The 18,070-nt window shown below is 38.9% G+C and overlaps 1 protein-coding gene across 1 annotated transcript; it reads right to left on the bottom strand.

The window, feature by feature from the left end:
* Positions 1-16,271: 16,271 nt before the first annotated feature.
* On the bottom strand, positions 16,272-16,817 carry LOC122019021 (pectinesterase inhibitor 28-like). Its single transcript, XM_042576531.1, has one exon. It carries the CDS (start codon positions 16,815-16,817, stop codon positions 16,272-16,274), a length of 546 nt encoding a protein of 181 aa, XP_042432465.1.
* Between the last annotated feature and the right edge of the window lie 1,253 nt (positions 16,818-18,070).

Genomic DNA, 18,070 nt, shown 5'->3' with positions numbered 1-18,070 from the left:
AATTTTAAATTCAGCTAAGTCCCCAAAATCTCTGACAACAGATTATTTTCTCCAACAAGAAGATGATAGGGTCAAGGAGAATATAATACACTTTAAAGATGATGGTGGTACTATAAATTAGACGGTAAGAGCTGGGGACTAATTGGGTTAAAGATAGCTAGAAATAATGAGTCGGTTCTTGAATGGAAAAGAAGAGATTGGAAACCTAAGACTGCTAGATAACTGCCTTTTATAAAAAAAGGCAATGAATCCCAACGGGGGGGGGCCTGAGGTTAATGTTTTGCCATTGAGATCCTAATCTCATGGTTTGTATACTATAGGTTTCTCGAAGCTATGAGATCATATTCTGAGGAAAAGTTGTTCGTTGGAACCTAGGAAAGTCATTAGGAAGATTTCTAGAGAAATTATCCCTAGTGAATACCTAAAACACCCAAGGAGTACTAATAAATTTTGAATTTCTAAGAGTATATTCTCTACACACTAAATGAGTTTAGAATGTGTTAACGCTAATTGAAAGAATAGTTAACCCAATTATGATAAAGTTAACACTTTAGGGTATTTTTAAGGTATTGTGATATCTTGAAAATGAGAAATTGACTTTTGCTCTTAAATAGTTAAATGTGTCAATAAAATGTTTAAGATATTGAGATTAATTAAATTAACACAAATATAATAGAACTAAAAATTGTGCTAAGTTGGGGCTTTAACACATATGAGGGTCTAAATGAGTCAAAAGTTGATCGAATACTTGGTGATCGAAAGTCCAATGGAAAGTTAGCAAAAAAGTCCAAATGGGTTAAGGAGGGCTGGACACTTGTTAAAGAAGCTTTGGCAAGTCAAGGTTAATCGAATCTAGACAACAGAAAGTCCCAACAGGTCACACATGACTGGATGTTGGACAACAAATGTCTAGTAAGTTGAGGTCAACTGAATATCAGGTAAGATGGATTTAGCTTAGAAAGCTTAAAATTAGAGTTAGTAATTGATTGCTAAGTAGTGGAATCCACCCAAAATTTTAGATTTGCTTGCTCAGATTGATTGAGAAATGCTAGGGATGTAAATGAACCAAACAGTTCGCGAGCTATTCGGAGCTCGATTCGGTAAAAAGCTCGTTTGAGTTCGTTCATTTATCTTATTGAGCCGAGCTCAAGCTCGATTTCGAGCTCGATAATTTTATCGAGCTGAGCTCGAGCTTAAGGATATTCGACTCGTGAGCTCGCGAACATGTTCGTTTATAGGCTTGCGAGCCAAAAAAAGAGCCTTAAAACGAGCCTTAAACCGAGCAAAAAAATGAGCTAGATCTAAAACAAGCCTTAAAATGAGCTTTAAAATGAGCCAAAAAATGAGCTCTAAAATGAGCCAAAAATGAGCTCTATGTTGGATCGAGACGCGCTAGAGGGGGGGGGGGTGAATAGCGCTCGCGGCTATTTCGTTCGATTCGTAAAACTATCGGAGTAAATACACGCAGCGGAATAAAGAACGAACACACACAGAAAGACACGAGAGATTTTACTTCGTTCGGAGCCTAAGGCGACTCCTACTCGAAGGCCCGCGATCCTTGATCGCTTTCTGTGGGCAACAACTATAAGCTCGTAAAATGTACAATAAGATATTACAATTGAAAGAACTAAAACAAATTATACCGACAACAATAAAGTAGCAGAATCTGGAGCTCCGGGTTGTCGGGGACATGTAACAGCACTTCTGGGCGTTTCTAGAGCAGCTTGTAGCGTAAGTATTGCTTGGAGTTCGTTGAAGAGAGCTGCTAGTCGAAACCCCTTATAAAGGTTGTTCAAGGCGCCTTCTACTGTTCACCAAGGCGCCTTGAATGAGCCGAGTCAGCCGCGGAGATAAGGGGTGAACTGGTCGAACCTTATCACAGATTCAAGGCGCCTTCCACTGTTCACCAGGGCGCCTTCATCTGTTCAAGGCGCGTTCCACTGTTCATCAAGGCGCCTTGAACAGCTTCTCGCAGCCAGCTCCAACCTTGCACCCGAGACGCCTCCAAGCTCCATGAAGGCGCCTCGGACACTGTTCATCCGAGGCTTTAGGTTGCTCCTTTGCACCTGCAAGATACGTTAGTCCCAAACACTACCCTGCAACACAAAGTTAGCACAATAAATATGATAAATGAAGTATAGACAGTCTCCGGACTGTCCGAGTCTGACTTCGGATTTCCAACCGGAAACCCTAGGTCGACCCGACGCCTACTGTTCCCTCTACGGGGAACGCGTCCTCACCTACTCCACTCAGGAGATTTTACCTGTTGCCAGTGCGATCCTGCAGATCGACTGGACTTTTGCTCAACACTCGATGCTTCCGGACTTTCTGCTGGACATCCGCTTCCCGTCTAGTCCAGTCTTTCACCTGGTTCGCGACACCAGGACTTTCCACCTAGGGTTACCACCCCCTAGGACTTTTGCCTGAAGCCATCGACCTGTCAAGACTTTCCGCATAGGGTTACCACCCCCTTTGACCTAGGGTTACCGCCCCCTAGGGTTTTCCCTTTGCCTAACCGCAGCTAGGACTTTTCTCCACCTAGGGTTACCGTCCCCTAGGACCTAGGGTTACCGCCCCCTAGGACCTAGGGTTTTCACCTGCCTAACCGCAGTTAGGACTTTCCTGAAACACTCATTCAACATGTTAGATAACAACACGACTTAACTTTGAACCCTTTGCCATTATCAAAACTTGGGTTCGATCGTCGGATGCTTCCCGCACCAACAATCTCCCTCTTTTTGATTATGGTAACCCAAATTCAAAGTTAAGTAAAAACAAATGCATAAGTATGTTAAAAAGTTTTAAGTGAGCAAGCTTAAGTACATAAATTCAAATGAACGCCTAACTTAAGCTAACACTTAAACTTTTGTGAAGCTCCCCCTTAATACAGGGTTTCCTTTTGAATTTAAATAAAGTTTTACTTTCGAATTACCTACTCTCCCCCTTAATAAAACACTTTTTACTTTTGAATGTTTTTGAATTAATGATTTTGAATTTCCTACTCTCCCCCTTTGCCATATATCAAAAAATAAGCCAGTTGGAGAGCATGTTTTAAGTTTTTAGAAAAAAAATAGTTTTAGTCTTTGGAAAAATGCTTGTGAAACACTTAGCTAGTAACTGAAAAATTTGTTAGTTATTTTTCTCCTAAGTTAAGAAGGCTAATTTATGGATGACTTGAAGGATGGCTTTAACCTCTTTGTAAACTTAGTTGGTTTTAGAGGAAAAGAGAAAATATGTAACTAAGTTTAGAAAAACTTAGCTAGATTTTAAAGAATTTTGGAGGCAAATTATTTTGAAGGCTCTTTTTACTTGGAAATTTTTTTTTTTGAAAGCCATAAGTTAAATTTTGCAAGTAAAAGAATATACTTTTAATACTTTTAGCTAAGTATAGAATGAATCTAATAGGTAACTCAGCAAAAATTCATAAAGATGGCTAAGTTTGAAAGTTGCTATATGAGTCACTTAGCTGAGCCTTTTGCAAACATTAAATTTTGAAAATATAGCTTAAGTGAAAAAGGGACTTAGCTTAATTTTGAATAAAATAATACTTATTTTTAAAAAAGAACTTGTTAATTTTTAGGTTGAAGAGAGAGAGTAGCTAAAATTTTAGGTTATTTATTCAGTTGGTCCTTAAGTCCAAGCATGAGTTAAGTTTAAATAACAATCAAATTATCTAATTGGGTTGATCAGGTATCAGAGCCCTAAAGTTTAAAGATTCTTAAAATGATTTTGAAGGATTTTTCAAATAATTTTGAAATTAAGTTTTGAAAGATTTTTAAACTGATTTTGAAAGTTTTTTTTTTTTTGCAAATAATTTTGAAATGAAGTTTAAAAAGATTTTTAAATAATTTTGAAAGTAATTTTGAAAAGATTTTTAAAATATTTTGAAAGTAATTTTGAAAAGATTTTTATATAATTTTGAAAGTAATTTTGAAAAGTTTTTTAAAATATTTTGAAAGTAATGAAGTTTTAAAATTTTGAAAAGATTTTTAAAATATTTTTCAAATAATTTTGAAATGAAGTTTTAAAATTTTGAAAAGATTTTTCAAATAATTTTTAAAAGAATTTTGAAATTAAGTTTTAAAGTTTTTGAAATGATTTTTCAAATAAATTTTGAAATGAAGTTTTAAGATTTTGAAAAGATTTTTCAAATACTTTTGAAATTGATTTTGAAAATAATTTTGAAAATGATTTTGAAAAAAAATTTTAAATAATTTTGAAATTGATTTTGAAAATAATTTTGAAATTGATTTTGAAAAGATTTTTTAAATAATTTTTGAAAGATAATTTTAAAGTTAATTAATCAAAAAAAATAATTTTAGACAATTTAGAATGATTTAGAAACTGAGTTTTAAAATAAGTTAGATTTGAAAATAATTCAAGTTAAAATAATTTAATTGTTAATTAACTTGATTTAAGTTAAGTCAATTTTAATAATTTAATTTTCTAGTCTTCTCACCCGATCTAAAATTGTCAATTAGGGAACCCTATAATTGTTGTGAGATGAATTATGGTTGAATTTAAGGGTCTGGATTAACTTTGTGTTAGATTCAGGTTTAGCTTTGGGTTCAACAAGTAAGCATTCTTTGGATAAACTTCTGGGCTATGGTGAGTCACAAGGTACTCATTAAAGTAATCATGCCTTCGAGGTTTCCCAAATAGTCCTACCCATTGAGCTTAATACTAAACCTTGGTCTAACTAGTTAGGATCCATTTAAGGGTAGCTTCGGTCAGTTCCACTTGGCCAAATGCACCAGGTCGAAGCCATATCTTCCTAGACATGCGATGCCCAAGCTTCCCTAACGTACTATCATCCAAAAACTTCACCAGTACTGTGGGTCAAGTTAAACCTAACCCGTTTTGATCTAACCTTAATTACCCTGCCGAGTAATCTACTCTTGTTTTACCCATTTCGGGCAGATTAGGTTCAGTTACCCTGTCGGGTAGTTCAGTTGGGGGTGCCAGCGAGTCTGGATCCTCTATCTATTTTTATTTACCTTAAGTTGAAATTTACTTTTAATTTTGAATTAATTTCGAATTGAATTTCGAATTGAATTTAATTTTAAATTTTTAATTGAATTTTGAATTTTGAATTTAATTTTGAATTTTTTATTTTGAATTTTTAATTTAATTTTAAATTTTTAATTGAATTTTGAATTTTGAATTTTTAATTTTTAATTGAATTTTGAATTTTGAATTTAATTTCAAAATTTTAATTGAATTTTGAATTTTGAATTTAATTTCAAATTTTTAATTGAATTTTAAATTTTTTATTTCAAATTTTTAATTGAATTTTAAAATTTGAATTTAATTTTAAATTTTTAATTGAATTTTGAATTTAATTTAAGTATTAATTTGAATTATGTTCTTAATATTGTTTTTCTATTAGCTCCCCCTGGATCATAGCCTCGATATGGTCTATCAAGGTAATAGACTTGATCCTTGGGGACCCAATAGTGACCAGTTCCAACTTGATTAACCAAGTTGGATTTTGGCACCCATGCTTGGAGAATTTTTCTATTATTTTTATTAACTAGCGATAAATATGATTTGTATTTTATTTTAGTTTTAAATCCAAGTCCAGTTTTGTTGTAAACGGCTCGCTGTTTTCCAAGAATCAGATCCAGATTCTTGGAGCCCAAGGTGAACCGTTCCAACGTGTCCTTGAGTTCTTTAATTTGAGCTTTCAAATTGGAATTTTCTTCCTCAAGTTGTTGGACTTGAGTTGAACTTCCAATTTGAACTGACTCAGTTAAAGAGCTCAAGTCAGTCGCTTCCTTAAGGGCTGTTACCTCCTTTTGGAGCGACTTAACCTGGACGTTGGATTTAGCCAACTTTTTTACTAAGTAAGGTAATAATTCATGCAAGTTATCTAATTGAAATTCTGCGAGTAGTGAACTTACAGTGGGTTTTGGTCCTTCGGAAATGAATGCGGATTCGTGGCTTCGATCAGACTCAGTCTCGGATTCGCTCTCGGTTTCTGACTCATACTCGGACTCAGTTTCCGCCACGGTTGCTAGTACTGGTAGAGAGAGGAAGCTCGTCGGTTCTTCTACGTCGGACCCGGATTCATCTGAAGACTCGGACCATATCTTTTCCTCTGTCTTACTTGTACCTGCAACCATCGTAATACCTTCCTCGGCCGAAGTAGTATTATTCTGCTCATCTAATTCAAATAAATCATTTATTAAATTATGCTTACTTACTTGAGCGTCGGAAGTGCCCTCATGTAGTTTCATCAACTTTTGCCACAACTCTTTTGCACTTGTGAAGGGGCCGATGCGGTTCAGTTCTTCATTGGTTAGGCCACATTGTAGCATGCAGGTTGCTTTGGCATCGGCTTCAACTTTTTTCATTGTGCTAGAATCCCAGTTGATGCATGAGATAAGTTCTCCGGTGTCGTCACGTGGAAGTTCGAGTCCGGTCTGGATGATGATCCACATCTCGACTTGCATCTTGAGGTGGTATTCCATCTGGTTCTTCCAGTATCCAAAGTCCTCACCAGAAAAGAGCGGCGGTCGGACGGTGCAGAATCCTTCTTGGAATGCCATTTTAAAAGAACCTTGCATACAAAAAATAGCAAAAAAAAATGTACCAGGACTTGATCCTGGATTAGCAGTGCGGTATGGAAGGATAAAAATAGAAGTTCACCAGTTTCGAGAAACAATAATAAAATAATAATAAAATATTATTAAAAAATATTATTTCAAATTTTGCCAAATTCAATATTTTATCAATACTAATAAACCGTGAAAGGATGAAAATGAATTTTTTGAAAATAATTTTTGGAGGGAAAAAAAACGAAAGGCGCGAAAAATGCTTTTAATAAAAGTCACGAAAAATAATTTTCTATACAAACGATAAAGCCACGAAAAATGCTTGAATGGTGGTTGCACCAGTTCAAAGCGACCCCGCTCTGATACCAATTGTTGGATCGAGACACGCTAGAGGGGGGGGGGAATAGCGCTCGCGGCTATTTCGTTCGATTCGTAAAACTATAGGAGTAAATACACGCAGCGGAATAAAGAACGAACACACACAGAAAGACATGAGAGATTTTACTTCGTTCGGAGCCTAAGGCGACTCCTACTCGAAGGCCCGCGATCCTTGATCACTTTTCGTGGGCAACAACTATAAGCTCGTGAAATGTACAATAAGATATTACAATTGAAAGAACTAAAACAAATTATACCGACAACAATAAAGTAGCAGAATCTGGAGCTCCGGGTTGTCGGGGACATGTAACAGCACTTCTGGACGTTTCTAGAGCAGCTTGTAGCGTAAATATTGCTTGGAGTTCGTTGAAGAGAGCTGCTGGTCGAAACCCCTTATAAAGGCTGTTCAAGGTGCCTTCTACTGTTCACCAAGGCGCCTTGAATGAGCCGAGTCAGCCGCGGAGATAAGGGGCGAACTGGTTGAACCTTATCACAGATTCAAGGCGCCTTCCACTGTTCACCAGGGCGCCTTCATCTGTTCAAGGCGCGTTCCACTGTTCATCAAGGCGCCTTGAACAGCTTCTCGCAGCCAGCTCCAGCCTTGCACCCGAGGCGCCTCCAAGCTCCATGAAGGCGCCTCGGACACTGTTCATCCGAGGCTTTAGGTTGCTCCTTTGCACCTGCAAGATACGTTAGTCCCAAACACTACCCTGCAACACAAAGTTAGCACAATAAATATGATAAATGAAGTATAGACAATCTCCGGACTGTCCGAGTTTGACTTCGGGTTTCCAACCGGAAACCCTACGTCGACCCGACGCCTACTGTTCCCTCTACGGGGAACGCGTCCTCACCTACTCCACTCAGGAGATTTTACCTGTTGCCAGTGCGATCCTGCAGATCGACTGGACTTTTGCTCAGCACTCGATGCTTCCGGACTTTCTGCTGGACATCCGCTTCCCGTCTAGTCCAGTCTTTCACCTGGTTCGCGACACCAGGACTTTCCACCTAGGGTTACCACCCCCTAGGACATTTACCTGAAGCCATCGACCTGCCAAGACTTTCCGCATAGGGTTACCACCCCCTATGACCTAGGGTTACCGCCCCCTAGGGTTTTCCCTTTGCCTAACCGCAGCTAGGACTTTTCTCCACCTAGGGTTACCGCCCCCTAGGACCTAGGGTTACCGCCCCCTAGGACCTAGGGTTACCGCCCCCTAGGACCTAGGGTTACCACCCCCTAGGGTTTTCACCTGCCTAACCGCAGTTAGGACTTTCCTGAAACACTCATTCAACATGTTAGATAACAACACGACTTAACTTTGAACCCTTTGCCATTATCAAAACTTGGGTTCGATCGTCAGATGCTTCCCGCACCAACACTCTAAACGAGTCCGAGCTCGCTTAACGAGTTAGGCTCGTTAATTTTGATAATCGAGCTAATAACAAACCGAGCTCGAACTGTTCGCGAGCTTGATAATTCTAAAATGAGCCGAGCTCGAGTCTTGTGATAAAAGTTCGATTCAAGCTCGAGATGAGCTCAAGCCTGAATATAACTTAAACGAGCCGAGCTCGAGCCTAATACTGTTCGGCTCGGTTCGGCTTGTTTACATCCCTAAGAAATGCTAATCGATTGAGGCAATCAATTGGCAGTTGTTTCGCGAGGAAATAGAATGCTGCCAAATTAATTGCCCTAATAGATTCAGTCTTGTCAATCGATTAGGCTAATCGATTGGCAATAGTTTCTCTGTGAACTTAAGTGTTCTGAATTGATTGAGGCGATCGATTGACAGGAGTTTCACAAGGAAATAGTAGTTTGTCAGATCGATTGGTCAAATTAATTAAGTCATGTCAATCGATTAGGCTAATCGATTAAAGACATTCTCACAAGAGAACAAAAATTCTCAGAATTAATTGGGGCAATTGATTAGAGGCTAACCAATTAATTGGTATGACTTATCAATGATTGGTCTGGCGAAAAAGAGCTGTTCTGCAAGTTTTGAATGGTTGATCTGACATGATAATCAATTAGGGGTAAGGTTAATCAATTGGGAGGCATTTTTAGCTCAAGAAACTCTAGAAAAGGAGGTTTCGTGATGTTTTCAAAAAAACAACTCTTGGGAGTTTTTGAGCAAAGTGTTGTTGCATTTTCATCCATCACAAGAAAAGAGCAACCAACACAATATTCCTCATTGTAAACCCTAAAGTCATTCTCGATTGTATTTTATGTTTATGCTCTTGTTTTCTTGTTGTGTTCTCCTGCTCAAGTTGATACAAGGTTTCTCAGTCTTTGAAAAGTTTTCGAGAAGGAGGGATTCATAGTCGAGTTGTGAGTGTGAGGAGTAGACCCTTGGATTAGTCACCTCAAGGAGGTGGACACCAAGTAAAATCGAAGGTATTGACGAATAAGAGTTTTTCTTCGAGTTTTCCATTGCAAATCAAGTTCGAAGAAACAAAGTGAGCTATTCACCCCTCGCTCATACATGTCCTTTGGGTCAATACCTACGCTGATCTGTCAGTCAAAGTCAAGATACGTTAGACTTAATTAGGAAGATAGTCAACTTAGCTCAAATGAGGTCCAACATGCTCATCCCTACAGATTAAGTTCGATCAAGGAACAAATCTTAGATCCCATCTTGGTCTTAGATTCCATCTTAGTCTTAGATTCCATCTTGGTCTCAGATCTCATCTTGGTCTCAGACTTCACCTCAGTCTCAGATCTCATCTTGGTCTCAGATCCCATCTCAGTCTCAAATCTCATTTCAGTCTCAGACTTCATCTCAATATCAGATCCCATCTTGGCATGAGACACTACCCTAGTCTTCTCGTCATCCTTAACAACACCCTCATCTTAGTTTTGGTCATCGACACGCCCTTCCTAAGGTGAAATCCTGACTTCTTCTCCTTCAAGGTCACTTCGATTGATGTCATCTCCTTTATCCTTGAAATAGGTTTGTGCCCCCACGCAAGCTTGTAGACGATAGCTGTGAATATTCCAGAACACATGGCATCCTAAAAATGGTGGGACGGTTATGAGATTTTCAGACCTGGTTCCCTAGATTCCCCTCTTATTGACATGCGGCGCTAGATGAGTGGGAAGACAACCAACGACTGTCGAATCTAGTCTTCTCTTCAACCCTTGTGATGATAATATTTATACTGATGTGGAGATACTCTTCGGAGAACCATATAAGCACTCACAAAGATAGAAGAAGGGATTCTAATTCTTTATCACCAACTACAACAGGTTCTATCCTCGAACTCCTTCTTGGTGGTTTCCACATATTATCTTGAGAAAAAAATTCTAACTTCGGTGTCAAAGTGGCCACGGGATCTATCCCACGGCCAGTCTAACCTTCTCTTTAACTATGTTGATCCAGGTTTTTCCGCCTCCTTTATCAACAATCATCAGAGAGTGTGCATGCCATTTCGTTCATTGACTGATGATTTAATTATACATAGTATTTTGGCTAGAACAACACCTATAAATTAAATTTTGAATGTGTAAATGAGAATTATCGATCGAGGGTTTAAATTTAAGTCAGTTAAAAAATCATTTGATTTGAAATAACCATTAAAGATTTATATATTATCCTTTTTAAATTTATCATAAGTCATAACTTGTATTTTATGCTAAAATATAGCATCCTAAATAATGTATATTGTTGCCATTAATTAGATAATGCGAAATCTACATAATATTGTGTTAACTCATATATAGTAAATCTTTTGCCCTCTCGACACGGTCTAGTGACTAGTGTATGAGATGTTATCATCATGAGGTATGAGGTTCGAATCTCGATAAAGCTGAGATAAATGTCTCCCTTATGTGTTAGTCATTATTGTAAAGGCTAGTAGCCACCTATGATTTACCTCCTTCATATTGGTCCTGGGACGTATTCGCCTTTTGTCATCATATATAGTAAATCTTTTAAATTAGAGCATATAAACTTAATATATGTTTGTCCCTTATAACCCATTTCTACTTACCTAATAGAAAAGAACACGCATGGAGGTGAAGCTATTTACTCCGCAATGGCCTCTGTTAAAAGAATAATAGAAAGAAAATAAAATAGGAGAGTAATAATTAATCTTATTGTTTGTTGATACTTGCCCTCAAGACAATACAATATATAGAGTTTAAACAAGTACTCGGTCAATTAACCAATTAATAAATAACAGAATAATTCTAAAAATTATTCTTAGAATTATTCTAATAATTATAACAGAATTATTAGAATAATCCTAAAACTAATTTGATTTGATGATTTGATCCGGTCAATTCTGGTAATTCTCTTTTATCTCTTTTACCCCCCGACAAACTTAACGGGAGATCTTTGACGTTGAGTTTGATTGCTAATTTGTTGAAACGTTGTCTGGATAATGGCTTAGTAAAGATATCAGCAATTTGATCCTCAGCAGAGATATAAAAGACGGATAATTGTTGAGTTGTCACACGTTCACGAACAAAATGAAAATCAATCTCCACATGTTTTGTACGAGCATGAAAGATTGGATTTGCTGTGAGATATGTTGCTCCAATATTGTCGCACCAAATTTTTGGTGCAATATTTGATGCAAGATGAAGTTCAGAGAGAAGTGATTGAAGCCAAATAATTTCAGACGTTGTATTTGCTATAGCTTTATATTCTGCCTCAGTACTTGAACGAGATACCGTAGGTTGCTTCTTCAAATTCCATGAGATAAGATTTCGTCCAAGAAATATTGTATATCCACTAGTAGAGCGTCTATCTTCAAGAGAACTTGCCCAATCCGCATCACTATAGGCATGTAAATCTCGAGACGATTGACGATATAAAAGAAGACCATGTAGAATAGTACCTTTGAGATATCGAAGTATTCTTTTTACATTATCCCAATTCTGTTCAGTTGGAGCATGCATGAATTGACAAGCACGATTTACTGCAAAAGTAATATCAGGGCGTGTGATAGTGACATATTGTAAGGCTCCAACAATGCTTCGATAAATCTGTGGATCAGACAGAGCAAGAAAGGATGAAGATGGAGAGTTGTTTATAGCAATTGGTGTAGAGACCGGACGTGCTCCATCAATTTTGGCTCTTTGAAGAAGTCCAGTAATGTATTTGCTCTGAGAGAGAAGATAGTCATCCTCATGTGGAATAAGCTCAATACCAAGAAAAAAACGAGCAATGCCCAAATCTCGGGTAGGAAATTCTTGATTGAGAATACTTAATAAAGTTATGATGCCCTTGTGATCATTACCGGTTATCAGGATGTCATCCACATAAATAAGAAAAAATATCATAGACCCATCATTATATTTGTGAAATAGAGATGAGTCAGTCTTTGATCCAGAAAATCCTTGAGATTGTAACCAATTAGATAGTCGATGAAACCATGCACGAGGTGCTTGTCGAAGACCATATAAGGATTTCTTAAGTTGGCAAACATGAGATGGAAATTGTGGATGAATGAACCCAGGTGGTTGCTCCATAAATACAGTTTCCTCAAGATGACCATGGAGAAACGCATTTGAGATGTCCAATTGGCTTACAGGCCAATTGGAACTAACAGCTATCGATAATAATAGTCTGACAGATGTAATCTTGATGACTGGACTAAAAGTGTCATTGAAGTCAATACCTGGTTGCTGACTAAAACCTTTGGCTATAAGTCGAGCTTTGTATCGTTCAAGAGAGCCATCAACTCGATACTTAAGACAGAATACCCATTTAGAGCCCACAACATTCATTGAGGAAGTGCGTGGAACTAGACTCCATGTTCCATTGCGAAGAAGTGCATCAAATTCTGTAGTCATTGCACTACGCCAATTTGGATCCTTGTTGGCTTGCGTAAAACAAGTTGGTTCAATAGATTTTGAAGAAATCACTAGAGCCCGTAGAAGAGGATATCGAGTCGCATTTGGTGGACAACGTTCATAAATATCATTAATGGGAAGCATGCGACGAGGAGCATTATCATCTGAATCACTTGTTGATGGTGATGAGGAAGTACGCTGACATGGTGATGTAGATGACGGACTTGCATTATCCGAGGATTCAGAACTAGAGAGCATATTATCTTCGACCTGCGAGGCTTCCAAGATTGGAGCAGCATCCTGAGGTGATTCTGATGGTATAGGGGAGTTATTAGAGAGCGGAGCAGGACCTAGGATGCCATCATTTCTGACAATATTAGGTGGTATTAAGAAGGTGCCACCTGTATCTGGAGGAGAGATTGAAGTAGATACTGAAAAAGGGAATAGAGTCTCATCAAAAGTAACATGTCGTGAAATATAAATTCGACCTGTTGGTATATGTAAGCAACGATAACCATGGTGCAAATTGCTGTAACCAAGGAAAACACATTGTAGTGAACGAGAGTCAAGTTTGTGTTTAGAGTAGGGGCGTAACCATGGATAACATGCGCAACCAAAAATTCGAAGGAAAGTGTAATTAGGAGTTTGATTATAAAGTGTTTCAAAAAGACATTTATGATTGAGCAATGGAATAGGGAGTCGATTTATGAGATATACAACAGTAGTAACAGCTTCATCCCAAAATTTACGTGGAACTGATGCATGATGAAGAAGAGCTAAGGCAGTTTCGACTATGTGTCTATGTTTTCTCTCAACATAACCATTTTGTTCTGGAGTGTGAGGACAAGAGACTCGATGAACAATTCCACAAGAGACAAGATGACGATGGAGAGCTTGATATTCACCTCCCCAATCAGAATGAAAAGAAAGTATTTTACGATTAAAACATCGTTCAACTTGATTTTGAAATTTACAGAATATATCCAGTAAATCAGATTTTCTTTTCATAGGATAGAGCCAAGTATATTTACTAAAATGATCAATAAAGGTAACATAATATTGAAAACCTTGATTAGATAAAACAGGTGCAGGGCCCCAAACATCAGAATGAATTAATTCAAGTGGAAAATTAGAAACATAATCGGATGAATAGAAAGGTAGCTTATGACTTTTAGATTCCATGCAGACCCTACATGAATAAGATGGAGAGGAGGTAATGGAAGTAGGTAAACTATACCTATTGATGATTGACTGGACAATATGAAGAGAAGGATGACCAAGTCGAGCATGCCAAGCTGGTTTATTTGTGCGTTCACCAACAAAAGCTTTGATTGAAGAACTTTGAAGATAGTAGAGGCCATTTTTTATTCTCCCATGAAACACAATAGCATTTGTTCCTTTATCTTTTATAAGATAATGATTATGATGAAACTCAAAAATGACATTGTTATCAAGACAAAATTGACGGGTAGAAAGTAAATTTTTAGTGATAGATGGAACATGAAAGATATTGCGCATGTGAAAAGTTTGATTAGATAAATGAATATATGTGTTTCCAAGATTAGCAATTTGCAAACCTGAGCCATCGCCTACTTGAACCGTATCTGAGCCATAATATGACATTACGTCTGTAAGGATATTATAATCCGATGTGACATGATGAGTTGCTCCAGTGTCAATATACCAATCAGTAGATAAAAACTCTGGGGTTTTACCGCAAGTAGGCACAGATGAGAGAGCTTTAGGATATGCTTGTGAAATAGACGGTTGTCTTGAGACTGTAGAACCACCAATGAAATTTGAGGCAAATCTTTGAGGGCATAGATTTCCAGGATGACCAATGATGTGACAAATTGACATTTTACCCGAGAGTAATCAAATCTTTTAGGGCATAGATTTACAGTATGGCCAATGATGCGACAAATTTGACATCGGACTGAATTTTGTTTTTAGCCTCCTTGATAGTGTTGAGTATTTGACATCTAAAGTAAAATAACTTATCTTGTAGAGAGACTGGATCGCCGGAAAGGGGACCTTTCGCCTGGAGAAACTCCTCTTGGAGGAAATAGAAGCCTTGGCTGGAGCAACCACTTGTTGTCGACGTCGAGGTTTGGTCGGCGTTCGGTGGACAGCAACGGTAGCACAAAAGGAGAAGCCCTTTTGTCGTCTTGTTTTGCGGTTTCAAAAAAGAGATTCCTCTTTTGTCTTGGACGGCGACAGAAAAAGAAAAAGGAAGGGAAGGGGATTTGTGAGGGAGAATTACGAGAAAGAGAAGGAACGAAGGATCATGGCTCTGATACCATGTTAAAAGAATAATAGAAAGAAGATAAAATAGGAGAGTAATAATTAATCTTATTGTTTGTTGATACTTGCCCTCAAGACAATACAATATATAGAGTTTAAACAAGTACTCGGTCAATTAATCAATTAATAAATAACAGAATAATTCTAAAAATTATTCTGAGAATTATTCTAATAATTATAACAGAATTATTAGAATAATCCTAAAACTAATTTGATTTGATTTGATGATTTGATCCGGTCAATTCTGGTAATTCTCTTTTATCTCTTTTAGCCTCCACTCAACACACATCACTCTAACCCGAACTCAACGATATAATGGTTTGGGAAGCTCCTTGGTCTCACATGATGCGCCTTTAAAGAGCTCGACCCATTGCCTACGTATACGGTGGCGCCTTTGAGGAGCTTAGCCTCTAGTAACGGTTTTGTATAGCTCGCGTTGCTTGTCCGCTTCTCAATAGTGGCTTGAGAAAGAAATTGTTACTTCAAGATCAGCTCATTGGGAATGAGGTTTGAGTGGCAGCATGCATAGAGGGATCATGTGAGGAGTGTTGGCCGTTCTTCCATAATTAGGAGGGCAAGATCACATGTAATAGTTAAGGGGGAAACATGTATTAAGTTAATCATATTCTATATAGGTAATCTCCTCATGTAACACTGAGTTAGCAAAGTGTCAATGGATGTTATATCATCATCATCTTAACGATAATTAAATAGAATTTTAATGGATATTTATATTTTTGCTCTTAATTCTATCTCTTGCCACATGATAAGTGCAAACATTTTTTTTAAAAAAAGTATGTGTTGGTAGCTTTAGTTCATTGAATCACATCACATGGAAGCCTCATGATACTTACCGAAGAAGCCTCTTCAAAGTTTTAAGGATGGAAAAGAAAAGAAAGCCTTTGGCTTTTCTGAAAGCTAAAAATCATATTCTCAGAATCAAAGCTAGCTAGGGAATGTGGCATCAAAGCTCGAACAGAATCAAGACCATCTTGTAGGCATTATATATTAGAACAAGACCAAAAGTAATTAATATAGTGATTAATTTAATTAGAAGATAAAAACAATAGTACCACAACCAAGTGCTCAACCTTAAACTAGTTCGATCACATGATCAACTGAAAAAGCTGATGCTGTTTCCCACACTGCTCGTCATGTGATATGCATGGGCAGTGACAATTAGTTAGGCATAATTAATTAACTAATAATATGATTAATTAGTTACGTTAAAGGTGTCAACCGAGTTGGGATATGATCTCCAAGGCAGTGCGACACAAGCGCTGGAGGTCCTCCTCCCTCTTGGCCATGGCGTCCGGGTAGGCCACCGGCGGCTCGCCGCCGTCTGCGCCAGGGCTCCGGCGGAACATGCGGCCGCAGGCTGCGGCGTACTCCTGCGCGGCGCTCACGTGCACGTCGGCGTAGTCGTAGTTCTCCTCCTTCAGCGCCCGCAGGGCCCACCGCAGCGCCTCGCCGGCGTTCCGGTACCTGTCGGCGCAGGCCGAGAGGGCGAGCGCGGCCCGCGCCTCGGTGGCGTTGCGGGTGAGGCCGGCGGCGCAGGCGGAGGCGCTGCGGGCGTCGGCGAAGGCGATGCGGAGGGCGATGGCGGAGAGGGACTTGACGTCGGCGGCCTTGAGGCTGCGAGGGTCGGACTGCAACGCCGACATGCAGAAGGCGTAGTTGGAGGTGAGGCTGCAGGTGGCTTGGAGCAGGGAGGCGGCGACGGGAGGGAGCGCGAGGAGGAAAATGAAAGGGAAGAGGAGGGAGCCAGCTGCCATCGCCATGGCTGTCCGAAGTTGGGGTGGTGGCTAGACGAGACGCGCAGTCCGCAATTTTATAGACAGCCCGAGCAACTCAGGATTCGATCGATCGCCATGTGGTCCGGTGAAAGCGTGTCGAGTTAGTCACAGGGAATTGATTACGCTAGTCGTACGTATTGGAGGAAGCACATGAGGTCTGCCATTCCCTTTGGGACAGGGCATGGCCTGACCCTATGGATTTAGCCGCTGCGCAGCGTGCCGGTGCTTGATTAATAAAGGATTCGTGATTAATTATAAGGTTTAGGGTTTAAAGTTTAGGACTCGAAAGCAAGTGCATATGTAGGACAGTCAGTCAACTGTTGGTAGATTTCGAGATGGAAGGCCGTGGGACATGGAATAGTGCTGCAGAACCCTTAATAATTGGGTTGTGGGTGCCTGCCACATAGAGGTGGACTGGACACGCTGATCGGATTTTCGGATTTGGTCTATATATAAAAGAATATTAAAAAAGAGATATGAACGTCTAAGTGGTTATTCTCTAAGGATAAGTGTTGTTACATAAATCAATAATGTAAAGGCTTAGAATAAGACTGATGCGGTGATTAAGAGAGTTCATCTGTCACGGATTAATTGATACAGTATCGATCAAAATTAAGATGATTAACATCGGGCTCATAGTTATCCTGGTCGATAAAGGAGTGGTAGAGCGGATATCACCCGGCCGATCAAGGCATCATGAGCCGGTCAGTAGTGAAACGAGCCGCTCGGACCGCTCGTCCGGCGCAAAGAATGATGCTATACAAGAAGAGATGAGAAAACAAAAGGGAACATGTCATGTTTCATTAAATATAAAGAAACCAAGGTAAAGAAGAACACTACACTTATCATTAATGCATAAAAGTTAAAACAAATAAGTCTTCCTTTGGCAATTAATATAATTAAATAAGGACAGATGAACGATCACAGAAAAAGATATAAAAGGGAACGTTAGATATGAGGAAGGCAAGATTTTCTATTTTCTTGATTACTTCATTCTCTCTTCCTTATTTTGACTTGAGCATCAGAGAGACAACGTCAGAGACCCCTTCCTTGGTTTTGGTTTTGTTTGCAGAATCGAAGTCTTCATCCCGTCAGCAGTCATCCAATTCTCGATTTTCCAGCTTCCTTCATTCGGGTAGGATCAATTTGGCGTCGTCTGTGGGAACGTTGCCTGTATCCGAAGAAGAAGATGGAAGATGTTGGACGACTCACAACGGTGACATTGACGCAAGAAGAAC

The sequence above is a fragment of the Zingiber officinale genome, chromosome 9A (genome assembly GCF_018446385.1).
Source record: "Zingiber officinale cultivar Zhangliang chromosome 9A, Zo_v1.1, whole genome shotgun sequence".
In the NCBI taxonomy this organism is placed as follows: domain Eukaryota; kingdom Viridiplantae; phylum Streptophyta; class Magnoliopsida; order Zingiberales; family Zingiberaceae; genus Zingiber; species Zingiber officinale.
The sequence above is the reverse complement of the archived record's forward strand: the minus strand, read 5'-3'. Positions and strand labels throughout refer to the sequence as shown.